The following is an 18131-nucleotide window of genomic DNA, read 5'->3' on the forward strand; positions in this document are numbered from 1 at the left end:
TCGAGAATGAGGTCTTGAACTCATTTGAGATGCTCAATACATAGTGCTAGATCTTATTATTATAAGATGGGATTTTATCTATTTGTAATTCGAATTGTATACACCGTGCACTTTTATTTTGTATATTTTTTATATTAATGTACATTAATATGCGTGTATCTTAATTTATATATTTTATGTATCTCATGTATTTGTTAATTTATGTATTTCTGACGAATCATATTGTAATTGTTAATTTTATTTAAAGTAATTTGATTTTAAACAATTAGCATGTGTATTTTAATCGTGAAAAAGAAATTTTTATTCTATGAATTAATTAATGTAAAGTAATTTTTTAAAGAAATTTTTTATTGATGAAAAGACGACATTGCTTTAACTTTATACATATATATATAATTTTATTTTATTAAAAAAAAAACATTAATTTATCTAATACTGTATTTCATACAAATTTTTTTCCGTGTACATGTGCCGTACCTAAAAAATTCTGTTTAAAAAGACTTAACTTTCCGTTCAATTATGGATCCTAAATTGTCGAAAAAATAAAAGAAAGTGCCGAGATGACTATCCGATTAATTCTCCAGTGTGTAAGATTATACTTATCTAAGCGAGAAAGGTGTCAAATTACTTTCAGCGAATCTATCGAGAGATTTCGAATTCATGATTAATATCATCATAAAAATCGTCCTTTTATAAGTTCTAAATAATACGTTAGGGATTAAAAAAATGAAATTAGGATGGTCATGAGTATTCGGATAATCCATATGCAGGTATCCGGAATGAAATAGCATTGCAAAAAAGATAAAAAGAAAAAGGAAACCGAATATAAATATGTACACGTAGTCAGGGATGCTATTTCACAGACGCACGGCATGCTACACGTCATGTGAAGGGGATAAGCTGGTAAACGGTGACGACAGTGGTGACGATAAGTCAGGTAAATGTTAACACCACGTCACGCAATATGTACTAAAGCTCGTGTTATACTACAACGTATTGGAGATTGAGGATTGCGAATTGAATTATTATTGTTTTTCGATATAAATTTTTCCGTTTTCTATTTCTGTCTTTTTAAATAACTATTCTTTATTAGCGAGTATATTATTAATTTTATTCAAATCTAGTTTGAGAATTATACGAGGAACACAGAAGATGTACTTTTCATTCTTTTTCCCCCTTATTTATTTTACATTAATATTTTTTGTGTCAAACGTAATCTTTGTCAATTTTTTATCACATGCATTTAGTTTAGTGTAAGAAATAATTTAAAATAAGTTTTAAATGTACACAAACGCAAATTTTCTAAAAATAGTACATTTTTCATCTAAAAATATACTAAAAATATAGATTTATATGGGTAAACTTTTAAAATTACATATTGTACTCTCAATATTATATCAAACAAGAAAAAAAAAGAAATTAAAGATTTAGTACAACTTTAATTTTCCTATAGTAAATATGTCATGAACAAAATATATAATTAATGTACATAATGAGATACATACATGGCAAGATATGTACAAAACTTATAGATGATAAATTAAATCGTGATAATTATTACATATATCTGTTGTGGTAGTTTTAGTTTTTCATTTATGAGAAGACAAAAATATGCAGTTATATATATCACAAGGTATCTTAAAGATCCTAAATTTAATTAACTAGAGATACGTAATTTTATATCACACAGGACTATGATAATATATGTTGCACTAAATTTTACTACACTGAAAAACTTTCTCCACATCCACATGTCCCTTTAATATTAGGATTATTGAATATAAATTCAGAGCTTAATTTGTTTTCGGTATAATCCATTTCTGTTCCAAGAAGAGATAGCTGTGCCTTTCGATCGATGAAAATATGGACACCATCCTGAATCACTTCCTCGTCAAGTTTAGATTTTTCTTTTGCATAATCTAGGGTGTAACTCAAACCATTGCATCCTCGTTGCCGTACTCCAACCTTCACACCAATCTACAAATCGAACATAAACACTAATTCTTACATTACATTCTGTACATATTTTTAAAACTCAAAGAATTCGTTATAAATCTTTGTGTCCCAATTATTAAAACTGTACATTTCTTTCAATTACTGTTATGCAGGTATAATTATATTCTATTTATACTTACATATTCGCTTTTATCTTTTAAAATCTCCTTAATTTTTTGAACAGCGTTGGGTGTCTAAAATGTAAAATATTTCTTCATCAATATTTACATAAAAATGTATCCTTGAAAATGATAAGGTTATTATTCATTGTGGTATGTTGCAATGTTACGAAATAGTAGAGCACAGGCAATTACGCAATTAGAATTAAAACGTTCGCAAAATCCGTCGCAATTAAATGCAATGACAATTGCAAAGTAAACTTATTTAAAGAATACTCTGCATTATATGTTTTTCTCCAAGCTTATTTATTTTTATTCTCTACATAGACGCGTTGAAAGAGGTTGGAACGCGAGTACGAAGCGAATCGGATGAGGAATTACTTTTGTAAAAAAAGAAAGTGATGTGAAAAGCGATAAAGCGGGAGTGTATAATTAATAACACGCTAACCAGGGTGAGTGCAGCGCGAGTAGGAAGGATCTTTCTCCCTTTCACAGCTCGTATCGTAGCGGTCGCTACCGTGATAGATGCCATTTTTAAATGTGTCGACGGATCTGCCAGCTGATCGGTGTCACGTGCACGTATCCAGTCGCGTTCGCATTGTAATGTAAAGTCACGTTCACATTACAAGTTGCGCGAGTTTCTTCAATTGCACTTTCTGTTTTTCTGCCTCCTTTCTTTCCTTTTCTCTGAGCTGCATTTCTTTTTCCTCGATAAATTTAAAAATTAAAAGAAATGTCCATTTAAAAGAAAGCGGCGCTTTCTTTTAGAGATAAGCTTCAAAATTGCGAAATCGCAAGAAGAATTATTAAATTAAAATATTTCTGATTATTCAAGTTTCCTAACCTATTTCGTATATTGGATCTGCACTCGGGATTTTCAGCGAACGGATATTTAGAAGCCGCGATTGGTCGCTGATTTATAGAGTCCGGTGACTCCAGATGTAATCGTCATTCTAACAAATTTGCCGACTGTTGCTGACTCACGAGCGATAAAAGAAATATTCGTGATGGTAAAGAGCATTTTTTTTATAAGTTATATTTACTTGATTAATTAATATATATGCTGTCTCTCACGATATCATTTTATTAGTCATTAAAAGAATTTGTGTTATTTTAAGCAGATATGCAATTCTGACAGATAGCTTGATCAGTCTGATTTATATGCGTTTGTTATACAAAAATAATGTTTTTAGCACGGCCGAGTGAAGGTGCGTACGACAGCAGAACAGGAGGAAATAAAGAAACGGGAAAGAGCAGTCAGAATAGCTCAATATAAGGCTGACATCGCTACAGTATTTCAAAAGGTTTCAACTTGCTTTATCATATATACAAAGTAGCACCTGTTACTGTAATTTCCTTTCTCTCTCTCATACATGAGTGTTATATCATTTACATTTCAGAGGAAAGATAAGAAATTGGACGATGAGGTATTATCAGTCACTAAGCGTATGCTGTTGAACAATTCAGACATTTATACACTGTGGAACATCCGTCGCGAAGTTTTCGAGAATAACGAATGGTAGTACATTAACTAGGTATCTGATTCACGAGATGAATAAAATTAATGTAATGATGAAACTACAGGAATGAAGAAGATTATAAGCAGCTACTTGAGAATGAAATGAGCCTGACCGAGCAGTGTCTCAGAGATAATCCCAAGTCATATAGTGTGTGGCATCAAAGGTGTTGGGTGATGGAACAAATGTCCGAACCAGATTGGAAGAAAGAATTGTCTCTGTGTGCAAAATGCCTAAATATAGATGAAAGAAATTGTTAGTACGCCATATTTATAATTATTACTGCAATTGTATATTTTAATATAGCACCATTATTTCCAGATAGCAAGTAGTTATTTGACATTAATATTTTTTTTGTCATCAAAACAATAAATAATGTTACTTTGCTGAACGCTTTCAACAAATTGACACATATCTGTAGATACATTTCTTTTTACTGTAGTTCACTGCTGGGATTACAGAGAGTTTGTTGTGCAAAAAGCTGAGATCTCTAACGAGGAGGAGTTTGAGTTCTCCACCACAAAAATATTGAATAACTTTTCAAATTACTCGTCTTGGCACTATAGAAGTCGAATATTAACTAAAATGTTTGGCACTACGTCTGAAGAAATACCAATTGTAGACGATAGATATAGAGAGGGTAAATTATTTATATATAATTTTTTATGTTCTGTATTTTACATCCTAATATATTTATAACGATATAATATTTTCCAGAGCTTGATCTAGTCATGAATGCAACATTTACTGACCCCAATGATACTAGCGCATGGTTCTATCAAAGATGGCTTTTAGATAAATGCATGACAACTTGTAGGCTATGGCGTGCACAAATTACGAAAGATACTGCTATTGTTGTTATCGACAATAATATATTGATTAAATCAATTTTACTTTCATTAATTATAAATGGTGAAACTATTGATGTGCAATGGCAATTACATCCAGATGAAAAATTTGCCAAGCTACGAATCGCAGAGTTCGCAAGATCATTAGAAGATTTGGATAGTGCCAAAGAAGTTTCTATAAAACTGCAGGAAACAATGTATCAACTTTCGTATTCAGAGTTAGAAGGTATATGGATTTACAAAGATAATTCCAGTTTGCATAAAGAAAATAGCAATGATAAACAATTAAATGAGCAATTAAAGAGCTATAACCAACTTTCTGAAATGGAACCAAATAATAAATGGGCCTTACTGACTAGTATGTTACTGATGAAAAAGATTGATTTCAACAAATTTTATAATGATATATTAAATAATCTATCGACGCTATCAAAAATCGATAGTCTTCGTAAAAACTATTATAAAGATTTGCGTAAGTAACGTTTTTTATAATGAAATATTTATAATTTGTCTCTTTTTAATAATACTATTAACTGGTTTTTTATTTGTTTATTATACACATGCTTCTATCAATATTATCTATTTTTTTAGGAAGCAAACTTTTAGTGGAGTATAAGCTACTTGAAATGTGGAAAGAAGAAAATGATTTAGAAATACAGTCAAAAATTGATTTATCAGGATTAGACTTGACGAAATTGCATAATAATCATTACTTCAGTTTCTTCAAAGAAGTGAATCTTGGTGCAAACCAGTTAGATAATTCTTTATATCAGCTTTCCACATTACAACGATGCACAAAACTGTCACTGTCCAGCAATGGCTTAACATCATTGAAACGTTTTCCTACTCTATATAATCTCGAAGTTCTCTCTTTGAGAAATAATAAGTTGGCGAGCACAAAGGAAATATTCAACTTAATAAAACGACACAAAAATTTGAGAAGACTAGATTTACGAAATAATCCAGTATGCCAAGAGATCGATATAGCTAAAATTCAAGACACAAGTTCTCATGTGGAAATATGTTTACAATAACGTCAGAAAATATACTTAATAGGCACAATATATTAAAACATATTTAATAATTATAATTTTTTATGCAATCTCTATCCGATGTTTTTACTGTTTTTTATTACAAGAATATCAAATTAAATTCAGATATGTTAAGTGAATAATTTTATCACAGCAACTTAATTGTAAAACATAATCTTTCAGTCTAGAAGAGGCTCCCATACATCACTAGATTATTCTTTCTGTTTCATATATCTATAATAAACTCTCTATATAAATACAAATTAATAAAATTGCGATAAAAGACTATTATTGAAAATTTTTCTTAATCGAATCGCTACTGCAATCAAAGTTTATTAAATGCTTTCCGCATAAATAATACTTGGATCACATTTTTCTAATTTATACTACATGTTCTGATAATAACCGGAATTCAAGTCGGCCGGAGTTAAAGATGAATCACCTGTGCTGCATGGGATTGTCGGAATATTTGATCCTTGAATCGTAAAGCCATGATAATCTTCCGAGTTAATCGGTTTCAAAACGGGTGGTAAATTTGCTTCAGGTGTAGGACACTCGTCTAATAAGCTGTCTGTCATATGTTTTTTAAAGAGTTGGGTATCGCCAGATGCAAGATCGGATTGAGTATCTAAGCTAATAAGACTAGTCTCGTCTTCGCCTTTGCTGACTTCCAGACTGTCGTCACCAATGAAGGATGGAAAATCAAATGTTGGAGATGGCGTTACGGAATCTTCTACTAATGACGTTCTCATTAAATCACTCGACAAATCCATCATTACGCCGCCATTCATGTTATCGACAGAATGCGGATATATCTGTTAGAAAATTTAAAATGTTTCGTGAAATGTCATTCAGAGAGAAAAATCACATCTAATTCTCATCTATTGTATCTAATTCTCACCTGTGGAATGATCGGCGGTGGTAACTGATAGCTCTCAATATCCTCGCTATCTAAATTAGTAGGTACTCTCTGGCTATGCGATATTAGTAGCGGTGTTCTTTCAATTACTTTATCTACATCCTCTCTGATCTTCTCTTTGAAATCTATCATTTTATTTTTCAATTCTTCTGCTTGCTTTATAATGTCGGTATTTTTAGCTTGCAAGTCATCCAATAAAGTTATATCTTCGCACATGAAGTGTAAACTCTGCAATAATTAAATATTACATAAATTAAAAATAAATTTAACATTATATAATAAATTACATCCATGAGTAATCAATCCTCAACTCAAAAATATATCACAAATATTACTTCGCATATCATAAGAGCTGATTCCCATGTATTAGCTGGAACACATTCCCCTGACATGTATGCATTAAAGTCCTTCTCAGCCATATTCAAGGATTCTGCGGTTAAGTTTTCGATAAATGACACCGCACAACACTGTAATGACACAAACAGTTATTAAAAATAATAATAATCTTTTACCTTTAAAGATAGCGCAAAAGAAACTTGTGAAATTACTAATATGTATAACTGTACCAGATTTGTGAAATAATATCCTCCTTCTCCAGTCATTAATCTGCTGGCGTTGCAAAACCTCGTGATAAAATTTATATTGCTTTTGAGGCGCGCAGGATTAGCTTTTAAAACAATAAATATAAGCGCTGGAAGGAATTCATCAGCAGACGCAGGTCCATCGACAGACTGTTGCAACAATAAGAATATATTCCTACAGCAGTGAATTACACATGCCAGTTTCTCTTGGGGCGCTTTAGCAGAATCCATATTTAAAAGATCTGAAAGAAATTTGTGTTCTATATTTCATTGTGAATTGCAAAGTGTTGTGTATTATACAATTTCATTACTAATATAACAAATTAACAAATAATATAATAAATTAAATAACCTGTGATAGAAGTATAAACAAGTTCTCTAACTTCCGAGCTTGTCTCATGAATCCTACATTCCAAATTCTTGCCACTAACCCAATTTAATTGTCGTATCCTGTTAAGAATAAATGACTGCTAATATTCTATAGACAGTTTAAGCTTTGTGTGTTTCAAAATTATGATATAAACCTTTTTTGTATAGCCAAGTCTTTTTCTTCATCTGTTGTGAACGGAGGGCAAAAAAGGATTCTGTACAACAAAGTCATTGCATATCTTTCGACATAATCTAATAACTTCTCTTTAATGTCTGGAGGTATATCTGTAATAGCTCAATAAGTAAACTCCAAATTGTTTAGGATAAATGTAAGTAAACATAAAATAAATCAAAACCTGCATATTTGGTGCTGTTTTCCAGACGCTTTCCAAACACATGATAAAAGTTTTGTGTTATTTCCGATAGTTCTTCTATCCTTTTCACATCTTTGTTCTGAAGTATGTCTATCACAAATGAATGTATGCATTTTCTTACATCCTTCTCAACCGGTGTCTTAGCTATATACAACAGCAAATCTCGATTTTCTGCCTTGACTTTCTCAAGATCTGGATTGTCTTTCAGTAGCTCGTGATACAATTCCTGATATCCTTGAACTTGAAAACGCATGAATATTATTACATAGTGTTACAAGAAAATTATTTACAAGATACAGCTTGAAATATAACATAGCTTACCTTTAGCAGTAGGTTTCCTAAATGAGATATTCAACAATTTATACTTTTTCTCCTGCTGTACTTTTTTCTCCTCGTAGCCCTTATGACTTCCTGCATTGATAGAACGATTGACATTGTCTCTGTAAAAGCAACAAAGATACTGCTTTAAAGGCACAGAAAAACATAACAAGAATTCACATGGGAAAAAAAAATCTTACGCATCCAAGGTCTGTGCATGAGACACACGTTCAGCTTGAGCTCGTCGTTTCTGTAAATGTTCCCGGTGGCACTTGCTGCAATAACCCTCCCATTCCGCGTTACCATAGAATCCACAGCCGTTTTTGCATTTCAGATCAGCCTCGTCGATTCGCAGAGTCGGTGTTTTCGTCGAATACATAACGACTGATGGAGAGAACCGTTCTCTATATATAACGGCGGAGAACCGCAAACCTCTGCCAAACCCACCTAACCTAACCTAAACTGTCCATCTAAGTCCGTTATGATCTGCGAACGCTCGCTACACTTTAATCCCCGTCAACATTGGATATCATTTTTCCCACTCTTGCAATCATGAAGATCTTGCAAACATCAGTTTATAACATTAAATGGAGGGAGAGATTAATGTGAGGAAGAAAATTGACACGAAGAGAGCAGAAGCAAACACTCCAGCATGGATTACCTTGAATTAGATTGGAGTATATTTTCTGGAATTGGTTTCTCTTTCTGATTGGGAGTCATGCAGTTGAGAGACTAGTCGCAGTCCTCGACAACCAATCGGCATCTCCGATAGGTCCGTCGAGGAATTGAGAATTTGAGAGAGATCTTTGTAAAATCTTTCATTGTAGAGTTACAATGAATCCTTTGACGTATGTATTTTCAATTCATTTATTGATTAAGAAAACTAGATTACATGAATAGTAAAAAATATATTTGATTAGTTGACTTAATAATTTGATTAATGATCTTAATTAATAATCTGATCAGTTAAACATTTCTTGTATTATCTCAAATTTTTAGCTTGATATACATGAATTTCTATTTTGTAAAGTAAAGGTATATGACTATATGGTTGATCTATGCTTTTAGTAACGTTAAAAACATAAAGAAACTGAACGATCAAGAGTTACAAGGGAGGAACAAATCATCTTGGCACGACCAGTATAAAGATAGTGCTTGGATTTTTATCGGTGGCCTTCCATATGATTTAACGGAAGGTGATGTGATTGCCATTTTCTCTCAGTAAGTTAAACTGTGAAGAAGTCGTAATTATAATTTTACACACAACTGGATTCATATTAAATATTAAGTAAAATATCATTACAGATATGGAGAAGTAGTTAATATAAACTTAATCAGAGATAAAGATACTGGAAAACAAAAAGGTTATGGTTTCTTATGTTATGAAGATCAGAGGAGCACTATATTGGCAGTCGACAATTTCAATGGCATAAAAGTATGTTTTAATGGGATAGCGATATGTAATTATTTATTTGTAGTATAGTTATGTTATTTGTTTCATTTTTTAGATGTATGATAACATTTTTTATCTATAAATTATGTAATTGAGATATCTGTAGAATATAAAATTATAACTATTTAAAATATCTATTAGAAATCTATTTTTTTTTTTAATTACAGATATTAGGTAGAGTAATACGAGTAGATCATGTTTCCAATTACAAGGCGCCAAAAGATTCAAAAAAAATAGATGACGAAACAAGAAATTTATGGAAAGAAGGTTGTGCTCCAAAGAAAGACTAAAGATAGACATACAAATCAATAATTCCAGAAATATTGTTTTAATTGTATTATTATAAATAAATTTAACATTTAGACTTATATGTGAAATATATTATTGACTATAAAGTTATTTACAACTACTTAATTACTGCCAGTTAAGTCTTCAGTGTGTTACAGTTGAGATTAGAAATATTACCCAACTTTTATCTCATTATTCCTATCATACAGTCTTATTTTCCAATTTGATTTTCCTCAAGTCTCAAGTATACAGAACTACTTATTAGGAGTCGCAAAAGATTAAGAAGCTCCCTGTTTTTGTATATGTTAAACAGAATAATATTATAATATTAATTGTAATCAGGATCAACGAACATGTTACTGAACTATGTTATTACTTCTTGAGGGAATGATATCAAGAGGAACCGAATTCGCTCATCCATTTCTCATATTTTTCTAAGTCTTCCTGGGAAACGCTTTTGTTACATCTCTCAACAGCTTCGTCGAAATCAGCAGCGGACACAGGCAAATCCAGTTCTTCCTTTGGTAATTGCCTGATTTGATCGGGCCTTAGACCCGCGATTTTCTTTCGCATTAGCATCATGGAAGCATCCCTACGATAAACGTGGGTAAAATAGATTAAAAAATTGATGTTGAACTATATTTTTAATAAAAAAAAAACTACTCACCTACAAACATTTGTAATATCTGCACCGGAATAACCCTCGAGTTTTCTTGCAATGTCTGTCAGGTTTACAGATGAATCTACTTTAACTTCGCGAAGATTTATTCTTAACAATGCTTCTCTGCCTTCATCTACAATAAATAAAATAAAACATTTTATTATTAAACACTACATTCTATTAAAAGCTTACAAAGTTCAATAGACTTACGATTCGGCAATGGAATGTAGATACGTTTTTCTAAGCGTCTTCTTAGAGCCTCGTCGATATCCCATGGGAAATTTGTTGCTGCTAGTACCATTACTACTTTACTTGGATCTTCGCTATACAAAACATGGATCTTTAGTATCCATTTGTATCACAAAAGTAAAAGAATTGTATAGTGTTTTACCTATTGGAACTTATTCCATCCATTTGAACAAGAAGTTCAGACTTTACACGACGTGAAGCTTCGTGTTCAGATTCAGATCCTCTTCTGGAGCACAGAGAATCAATTTCGTCGATGAAGATTGTACTGGGCGCATAAAATCTGGCCTATAATCAAGTAACAAAATATATTGGTATCATAAATGGACATTTTTTTTTCTTCTAATTACAGAAATTGTTTTTATTCATTCGTATATATATTATGTTTTAATTTCTTTTTACCATCTCGAATAACAATCGAACAAGTTTCTCCGATTCACCCCTATATTTCGATGTCAATGTAGAGGAAGAGACATTGAAGAACGTTGTGCCACACTCAGTTGCAACAGCCTTTGCAAGCATAGTTTTGCCTGTGCCAGGTGGTCCAACCATTAATACTCCTTTCCATGGTCGTCTAATTCCCTAAAAATATCACATACATGTTAATATAAACAAAATTTTATTATAATATACGATTAAAGTTAAAAAAGAAAATATACCTTGAAAAAATCAGGCATCCACATTGGAAGTACAACTGCTTCCTCCAGTAATCGCTTTGCTTCATGTAAATCAGCTATATCGTCCCAATGGATATTTGGATTCTTTTGAACGATATCTCTTTCTAATATTTCTACAAGATCTTTATCATTAGCTGATGGTTCAAATTTACGTTCTTCTAACTCAACATCATCTTTTTCCGTTTCTAACTTATCCTGTAAATTATTAATTATATCATGTTAAATAACTTATATTATCAATATATTACAAATTTGAAATATAATCAATAAAGTAAGTAACCTTGTTTGCATCGTCTTTCTTTATAATTTTCTTATCATCCTTTTTACCAGAAGCCTTACTATCTGGCTTTTTAGCCGTGGCAAGAGATTTTTTAATATTTGTCCGATTCTGTTGTTTCTGTTGCTGCATTTTTTGCTGCCTTGAACTTCTAAAAAAGATTTAATTTCTAAAAAAAGATGTAATTATATATTTTTCATAATTATATATCAGTATTAAAAAGAAAAACTAAAAATATTTTCTTGAAGAAGCAAGTTTGAACAAATAACAAATTGGTAATAGAGTGTTATAAGTTTAAATCAGTATTGATACTTTTGTTCTGCTGGAGTCAAAGGAGGCCACACATCGGGATCCCTGGGCTGTGTCTGACTCCAAGAGGAATCTGAATTGTTGTAAGCCCAGAGAGCAGGATCTCGTGTTGTTTCCTCAAATGATAAGCAGGATGTTCCTGAAATTTGTGGACTTGTTAGATCAGCTCGATATTATTCTAATTAGTTGCATGAACTTTAATTGTGCTACCGAGCAGCCTCTCGCCATGCGTGTCCACTTTGAAAAGTTGTAACGTGCTGGATGTGGCCTTCACTTTCTCAAACTCTTCAACGATCTGATGCTGCACTATCTGCCACTTTGCCTTACGAGTCGCATCTGCTATGGTCGCAAGTAATCTGTGTATCTGTTGCACAACCCCTTGATAATAGACAACGGACGTGTCATAGTTTCCCATCAATGCCATCTCACGCGCAAGTTTCGTGTTCTCGCAAATTTCGTTTATTGACACAGCCATGATTCCGTTGGTCGAGTAGATACAAAATTTATTGGGTTTTTGAAGAGATATCACGGTGATAATCCCTTGGATTCAATCGCACTTCTTAATGGCGAAAATTCGTTTAACACCTCGATATACATTTTTTCGCTGCAGTCGACATATTAAACTGCATTTGCATAACCGAAGATTAATTCTTGTCAAACGATTGCGCTAAGCATAAACTAATTTTGATAACTTGTACAACAAATTGATAAATTGCATAATAAAATGATAAGTTAATAACAAGTTAAATTTAAATATATGCTTTTATAGAAATTATGAGCTTCCATCAATTTTGTGTCATGCTCCTTTTGCATTTTCGTTGTATCACAGAAGTATTTTGTAGTATCACAGGAAATCACATGAAATTATACTAAAAACTCACTATCATAAACTGAGAAAATCGAAAATAACATCCAAAAATTACGATTGCGACCTTTCTGTTTCTGAAGCCATTGGTTGTACATACTGGTACAAAAACTTGGACATAAAGGTGTCTTCTTTATGTAGGATTCACACTGCGTCCGACATCCGACGTACGATATCCAATAGAGGATCGATTCTGTATCTTGAAACAAGGTGAAAATTGCAAAAGTCAGCGAGAATTTACTAGAACATTTATAATTTCATTGGTCAATACCTAATAAATTTGCTCACTTCTGTAATTTTCACTTTGTTTCGAGATACAGAATCGACCCCCTAGAGAGCTTGTTTTCTAGATATATAGCTAACAATGGACGGACTCAACAGTTGAGTGAGCGCTCGCTGTTATTGGTGTATTCTTCTAGATCTAAAATTTTAATTGGATGATCTAAAAGAATACACCAATAACAGCGAGCGCTCACTCAACTGTTGAGTCCGCTGAACGCGCCCAATTATCAGGGTTTCGATCATGAAATTTTTTCCCTATAGGATGAAAAGTGAAAAGTGAAAAATTTCTCCATTAACTTCAATAATAAAAATTTTCACTATTCACTTTTCATTCTAGGGAAAAAGTTTCATGATCGATAGGTTAGGTACCCAGGAAACAACATCACTAGGTGGCGATCTGATCGTCAACGGTCAACGTTTCTTTCCTATTCTTATTATGTTCGTTTTGCGTCTTCGCTCATTTCTTCGATTTCTTTTGCGAACGAAGCACCGGGTAGACCACGGACAACACGTGTAGTGAGTTAAATTGATCGAGGTGAGCTTACGATTAAAAAAGAACTGAAGTTTTTCTGCTTAGCAAAGATAAAGCATTTATAGTGATTAGAAAATATGTTTTCTGTGATACAATCTTTCATTTATTTTAATTAAATATTTGTTTTGATATCCTTCGTTTATTCTCTCACGTGAGTTCTGAAGAACCATTCGACCGTTATGAACGCGTTTCGGATCGGGTTATCTTATATTTTTGAAAGTGTTGCCGACTTTGACTATGCATTCCTTCTGGATGCTGTTTCGCGGACTGGCTGTAGTCGTTTGTCCTGACGCGCGTTATTGCGACGTGACGACGTTGTAGACGCAGGCGCTCGGTGTCCGTTCGGGCTTCGCCATTTTCGTAATTGCATTGTATTTTTGGAAAAGCCGTTGCCGGCGACTGAGCCCCTATGAATTTAATTTTAAGATGTGATCTGGCCGTATCGTCCTCCATGTTTGTTGTTTGGAGGCGGCAGCCGTAAATTGAAAAAGAAGTATTCTCTCACGTGGTACCCACGTGGGTTCGTAATCGTTAGAAGTTCGTCACAAGCCAATTTGACTCTTCGAAAGTTCCTTTTCGATTGTTTGTATTTTTTGTATGAGGTCACATTTGTCCGTTATCTACTTATCTACAATACATTTTAATATTCGTTAAACATTTTAATTTGAAAAATTTGATAACCTACTAAATTGATACTAAATTCACGATCTACTAATAGAGAATTTTACGAAACTCAATATATTGATTACGGGAAGAATCCAAGATATTTTTAAGATTTGTATAGCTTGAATTTTTTTTTTTCATATATATGAACGTAAAAATATTTGATTCCATACGAATTTATATATAAAATGATTCAATATTTTATTCGGACAGCAATAATACTACTTAGGGCCAATTGTTCCACCTTTCGGTAAATTTTACCTGTTAGGTAAATGTGGCGATCCATGCATGTGATTGGGAACAGATAAAATTGATTGAAAAAGATGGAATAATCGTCCCTTAAAGCCCAAGACAATGCGAGGGAATAGCGATAGCGATAAATTTCAACTTATCAAAAATGTGTACATTCCGGTGTATTCGATTTCTGATAAGTTGAAACTTATCGCTATCGCTATTCCCTCGCATTGTGTCTTGGGCTTAGTACAATAAAGTTTTAAGAAGTTTTTATTTTGTTTTTAATGGAATAAGCCCATTCTTGAATGTATTCTTTGTTTTCTGTTTCTTACTTTTCTCTCTCTTTTTTTTTAAGCATTTTGTCGTCATTGGTATTTTTGCCACATGTTTCTTCTGAAGTTCATTAACTTTAATCTTGGGCAACAGAAAAAAAGCGGAGTAAGAGACATAAAGATAACATAAGAGTAACAAAAAGCAAGAAACACGAAACAAAAAACATCTTGTAGAATAGGCTTTATGAATAATTAAAATTAAAATGTTCTTTTTATTTAATCTGCGATAATTCATTGTTAGTAATAAAATCTTAAGATTTATATATTAAAAAATGATTTTAGAAGAAACCTTTTACATTAGAAAATAAAAAAAGTTAAGAAATTTTTTTGATATTAAGCCCACAAAGTAAAAGAAAGGTCACCATTTTGTCCAGTGCTCTCTCTCTCTCTCTCTCTCTCTCTCTCTTGCTTGCTTGTAGTTTTTATATATAATATTTACACCAAACTCACAGAAACTCAAAGAATACAGTAAACTTTTAAAAGTACAGATTTTAAGCTGTATAAAAACCCTTCTTTTATCTAAATTTTATTTATTTCTAACGAAATTGTAACTACTTGAATTTCAAACAATACATTGAGAGTACAAATTTTTACTTGATCCAACAAATATTTGGTTTAATCTCCACTTTTTATATTTTGTACCTTATATCTCTTTTCTTTTGCTCTTTATCTCTTTATCTTACAACTTGTACACAAGTTTCTCTATAGTCATATATTTTTCTTACAGGAAAAAAAGTTTTATTGTTATAGACAGAAAAAATGGTTAAGGCAAAGACATTGAAGAATAATAAAGGTAAAGCAGAAAAACAGCAGTTACGTGGAATAAAAGATGGATCTATAAAAAAGAAAGATTCCAAATTTAAAAATACTCTCAATGATAAAGTAATTTCAAATAACAATTCAAAAAATAACTATACATCCAATAAAGGCAAAGCATTTGTAAAAACAATTTTAGATGAGACTTATAGTTCCCCAAAACCTATAGTTCCAAGCAATTATATAAATATAAAGCGTACTCCAAATAAAAACAAGGGTGCAAAGAAATATCAGGATCAAAAGCCTATTTCCACTGATAATGCAAAGCAATCAAAGCAAAATTCTCCAAACAAAACACAAAAGCAAAGCACAAATTCAAGCAAAGCACCAAAAAATAATAAGAAGACTGTCAACTTTAAAAAGATGGAAAAGCAATTTGTTGAACCTGACATCACTGAAGAAGAGGATAATATGAATACATCATCAGATGAAGCAGAAAGTGATTCAGAGTCGGATACTTCAAATATCCTTGGAAAGCTCCTAGAAGAAGACTCATATGATGACGATGACGATGAAGATTATGAAGAGGACGAGGAGATCGAAAGTGAGGATGATGAAGATGATGATGATGACGACTCTGAAGAAGAGACTGAAGATGATGAAGAGATGATTGAACCTGAAGTTGTAGAAAGGAGTAAAGGTTTGCAATCTAAAACCAAGAAAAATAAGAAAGATCAGAAGAAGGTTAACAACGAAACCGAAAGTGATACATCTGAGAATGATGATGACGACGAGAGTGATACAACTGATGAAGAAATGGAAAAGGAAAAAAGTACTAAGAATTTTAAGGTTGTTACAAAGGTAACTAAAATAGATCCTAAAGTAATGGAGAATTCCGATCTTGACAGCTATTACGACGAGCATGATTTTCAGGATGAAGATAACAATAGTAAAAAAGAAGGTACTAATAGCAAAAAAGAAAATAACGATATCAACAAAGAATCTTCTGAGTCATGTATGACAGACGAAGATGATAGTGATGAACTTTTTAGTTCTGACTGTAGTTCTGACTTTGGTAGTGGTAGTAGTAGTGATGAGAGAGTCGATGATGAAGCTTACATAGAGGAAATTATTTCTATAGGAAAGTTTCGCATATCAAGATCGGACAGAGACTACCTAGCCAAAAGAATTGTTCTGATTGATAATATTTACAAAAACACAAATGCTAGTGATATATTAGATATATGTTCGCGATTTGGAGAGGTGGACCTATTTGAAGCAAGACCTTATCCAGCGTTCTTTCTTGATAACGTAGATGCGCCAGGAACACTCAAAGAATGGATAGAGCTAGATTATCCACACCTAAGTACATACTCAGCTAATGTCCTATTTAGCACTCCAAAAGACGCTAAGAAAGCAGTGAAGTATATACAGGGATTAAAGTTTCAGGGACATTATTTAAATGTAGTAACTGCATTTGACACTGAAAAAGAGCCCAATTATGCTGTATATGTAACCGATCTAAAAGAAGGTATGTATAATGAATTATTGATCAATTGTTTCAATTATATAGCATGAAGAATAATAATAGATGAATGTTTTTTAATATTTCAGGAATAGAGGACAATGCTCTCTGGTATACGTTTAAGAGATGTGGAAAAATAAAGTGTTTACGAAACGTACGTGATCCTTTAACGGGGATAAGTAAAGGATATGGTTATGTGGCCTTCAAAAGCATACATTCTACAAAATGCGCTCTTGCAATAAGCGGTGTGACACTTGGTGGAAAGCAAGTAAAAGTGCAGCCGTATCCCTATAATAAGAATGCATCTCGTGACAATTTGATAGAAGGAATAAGGCGAAAGAAACATGGAATAAAGCGAGTTATGGAGTTAAAGAGGAGGATGGAGTTAAATAGGATGCTTAAAAAGAGGCCGTTTAAGAGAAGTTTGGAAGAGTCTGCAGTATGCGATGTATATATTTTAACTATTCATAAATACGTTCATTGCAAATATTACTTTTGATAATATAGTAAATTGCAGATTTTGTTCAAATAGAGAATTACACATTTTTTGAAAATAAAAATAGAATTAATGTTGCAAATTCTTTTATCTTCTTTTTATAGGTTGAAAAATCCGTTAAGGGGCGTAAAAAGCAACAGGGAGATAAAGAAGAAAATAAAGAAAAGTCTACTGCATTTCAAGGTCAAATGGTCGATTTAAAGAACAAAAAGAAGAAAAAAAAATTTAATAAGAAAAAGAAGATAATGGCAGAAAAGCTTACGGCTAAATCAACTAAAAAAATTTAAGTTAGTACCGTTGTGTACTTTATTATTAGATACATTTTTTACTTAATATTTTTTAATGTTTAATGATATTTTTTAAGTGTTCATTTAATATTTAAGAAAAAAAAGATTAGCATTGTAATGAAAAACACTAATCTTGTGGAAATTTCATCTAATATTGTCATATATTTTATCACGGAA

At 32.2% G+C, this 18131-nt stretch overlaps 6 protein-coding genes across 7 annotated transcripts; 3 read left to right on the top strand and 3 right to left on the bottom strand.

Annotated features, from left to right (window-relative positions):
- Positions 1-1711: 1711 nt before the first annotated feature.
- On the bottom strand, positions 1712-2654 carry MagR (Iron-sulfur cluster assembly 1 homolog MagR). Its single transcript, XM_018543088.1, has 3 exons — positions 2563-2654; positions 2136-2189; positions 1712-1977 (listed from the first exon to the last, which is right to left on the bottom strand). Exons 1-3 carry the CDS (start codon positions 2644-2646, stop codon positions 1723-1725), a joined length of 393 nt encoding a protein of 130 aa, XP_018398590.1. The 5' UTR covers positions 2647-2654; the 3' UTR covers positions 1712-1722.
- A 326-nt stretch (positions 2655-2980) lies between these two features.
- On the top strand, positions 2981-5533 carry RabGGTa (Rab geranylgeranyltransferase subunit alpha). Its single transcript, XM_018543015.1, has 7 exons — positions 2981-3124; positions 3308-3418; positions 3515-3633; positions 3699-3886; positions 4074-4271; positions 4349-4951; positions 5071-5533. The coding sequence occupies exons 1-7, from the start codon at positions 3122-3124 to the stop codon at positions 5511-5513; spliced, it is 1665 nt and encodes a 554-aa protein (XP_018398517.1). The 5' UTR covers positions 2981-3121; the 3' UTR covers positions 5514-5533.
- A 337-nt stretch (positions 5534-5870) lies between these two features.
- On the bottom strand, positions 5871-8623 carry Rabex-5 (Rabaptin-5-associated exchange factor for Rab5). Its single transcript, XM_018543014.1, has 9 exons — positions 8272-8623; positions 8075-8193; positions 7736-7993; positions 7535-7664; positions 7363-7460; positions 6996-7252; positions 6765-6896; positions 6412-6657; positions 5871-6325 (listed from the first exon to the last, which is right to left on the bottom strand). Exons 1-9 carry the CDS (start codon positions 8448-8450, stop codon positions 5897-5899), a joined length of 1848 nt encoding a protein of 615 aa, XP_018398516.1. The 5' UTR covers positions 8451-8623; the 3' UTR covers positions 5871-5896.
- Positions 8624-8885: 262 nt separating this feature from the next.
- LOC108776477 (SRA stem-loop interacting RNA binding protein 2) lies at positions 8886-9838 on the top strand. Its single transcript, XM_018543095.1, has 4 exons — positions 8886-8919; positions 9140-9292; positions 9377-9506; positions 9692-9838. Exons 1-4 carry the CDS (start codon positions 8906-8908, stop codon positions 9812-9814), a joined length of 420 nt encoding a protein of 139 aa, XP_018398597.1. The 5' UTR covers positions 8886-8905; the 3' UTR covers positions 9815-9838.
- A 110-nt stretch (positions 9839-9948) lies between these two features.
- On the bottom strand, positions 9949-12683 carry Kat60 (katanin p60). 2 transcript variants are annotated; one of them, XM_018543039.1, is made up of 9 exons: positions 12193-12683; positions 11986-12121; positions 11677-11821; positions 11379-11591; positions 11122-11301; positions 10865-11007; positions 10684-10796; positions 10480-10606; positions 9949-10404 (listed from the first exon to the last, which is right to left on the bottom strand). In XM_018543039.1, exons 1-9 carry the CDS (start codon positions 12455-12457, stop codon positions 10206-10208), a joined length of 1521 nt encoding a protein of 506 aa, XP_018398541.1. In that variant the 5' UTR covers positions 12458-12683; the 3' UTR covers positions 9949-10205. The 2 variants fall into 2 exon arrangements, with proteins under 2 accessions (XP_018398541.1, XP_018398540.1); XM_018543038.1 differs by having other exon boundaries at positions 11677-11824.
- An 867-nt stretch (positions 12684-13550) lies between these two features.
- LOC108776382 (nucleolin) lies at positions 13551-17954 on the top strand. The gene is made up of 5 exons (XM_018542981.1): positions 13551-13664; positions 15618-16507; positions 16580-17177; positions 17261-17619; positions 17772-17954. The coding sequence occupies exons 2-5, from the start codon at positions 15650-15652 to the stop codon at positions 17952-17954; spliced, it is 1998 nt and encodes a 665-aa protein (XP_018398483.1). The 5' UTR covers positions 13551-13664; positions 15618-15649.
- Positions 17955-18131: the final 177 nt, after the last annotated feature.

Source organism: Cyphomyrmex costatus, unplaced genomic scaffold (assembly GCF_001594065.2).
Source record: "Cyphomyrmex costatus isolate MS0001 unplaced genomic scaffold, Ccosl1.0 scaffold36, whole genome shotgun sequence".
NCBI classification, from domain to species: Eukaryota; Metazoa; Arthropoda; class Insecta; order Hymenoptera; family Formicidae; genus Cyphomyrmex; species Cyphomyrmex costatus.

Excerpts from the sequence above, each read along its gene's own strand:
- MagR (XM_018543088.1), bottom strand. The coding sequence starts at position 2,646 with ATGGCATCTATCACGGTAGCGACCGCTACGATACGAGCTGTGAAAGGG. Across the intron at positions 2,190-2,562 it reads CTCGCGCTGCACTCACCCTG|ACACCCAACGCTGTTCAAAA; the intron begins GTTAGCGTGTTA and ends TTTACATTTTAG. Across the intron at positions 1,978-2,135 it reads TAAAAGATAAAAGCGAATAT|ATTGGTGTGAAGGTTGGAGT; the intron begins GTAAGTATAAAT and ends TTCGATTTGTAG.
- RabGGTa (XM_018543015.1), top strand. Across the intron at positions 4,272-4,348 it reads AGACGATAGATATAGAGAGG|AGCTTGATCTAGTCATGAAT; the intron begins GTAAATTATTTA and ends AATATTTTCCAG. Across the intron at positions 4,952-5,070 it reads AAACTATTATAAAGATTTGC|GAAGCAAACTTTTAGTGGAG; the intron begins GTAAGTAACGTT and ends CTATTTTTTTAG.
- Rabex-5 (XM_018543014.1), bottom strand. The coding sequence starts at position 8,450 with ATGTATTCGACGAAAACACCGACTCTGCGAATCGACGAGGCTGATCTG. Across the intron at positions 7,461-7,534 it reads GACTTGGCTATACAAAAAAG|GATACGACAATTAAATTGGG; the intron begins GTTTATATCATA and ends TATTCTTAACAG. Across the intron at positions 7,253-7,362 it reads TGTTTATACTTCTATCACAG|ATCTTTTAAATATGGATTCT; the intron begins GTTATTTAATTT and ends AATTTCTTTCAG.
- LOC108776477 (XM_018543095.1), top strand. Across the intron at positions 9,293-9,376 it reads GTGATTGCCATTTTCTCTCA|ATATGGAGAAGTAGTTAATA; the intron begins GTAAGTTAAACT and ends ATATCATTACAG. Across the intron at positions 9,507-9,691 it reads ACAATTTCAATGGCATAAAA|ATATTAGGTAGAGTAATACG; the intron begins GTATGTTTTAAT and ends TTTTAATTACAG.
- Kat60 (XM_018543038.1), bottom strand. The coding sequence starts at position 12,457 with ATGGCTGTGTCAATAAACGAAATTTGCGAGAACACGAAACTTGCGCGT. Across the intron at positions 11,592-11,676 it reads AGAAAGACGATGCAAACAAG|GATAAGTTAGAAACGGAAAA; the intron begins GTTACTTACTTT and ends AATAATTTACAG. Across the intron at positions 10,797-10,864 it reads GATGGAATAAGTTCCAATAG|CGAAGATCCAAGTAAAGTAG; the intron begins GTAAAACACTAT and ends TGTTTTGTATAG.
- LOC108776382 (XM_018542981.1), top strand. The coding sequence starts at position 15,650 with ATGGTTAAGGCAAAGACATTGAAGAATAATAAAGGTAAAGCAGAAAAA. Across the intron at positions 16,508-16,579 it reads ATTTTAAGGTTGTTACAAAG|GATGAAGATAACAATAGTAA; the intron begins GTAACTAAAATA and ends CATGATTTTCAG. Across the intron at positions 17,620-17,771 it reads AAGAGTCTGCAGTATGCGAT|GTTGAAAAATCCGTTAAGGG; the intron begins GTATATATTTTA and ends TTCTTTTTATAG.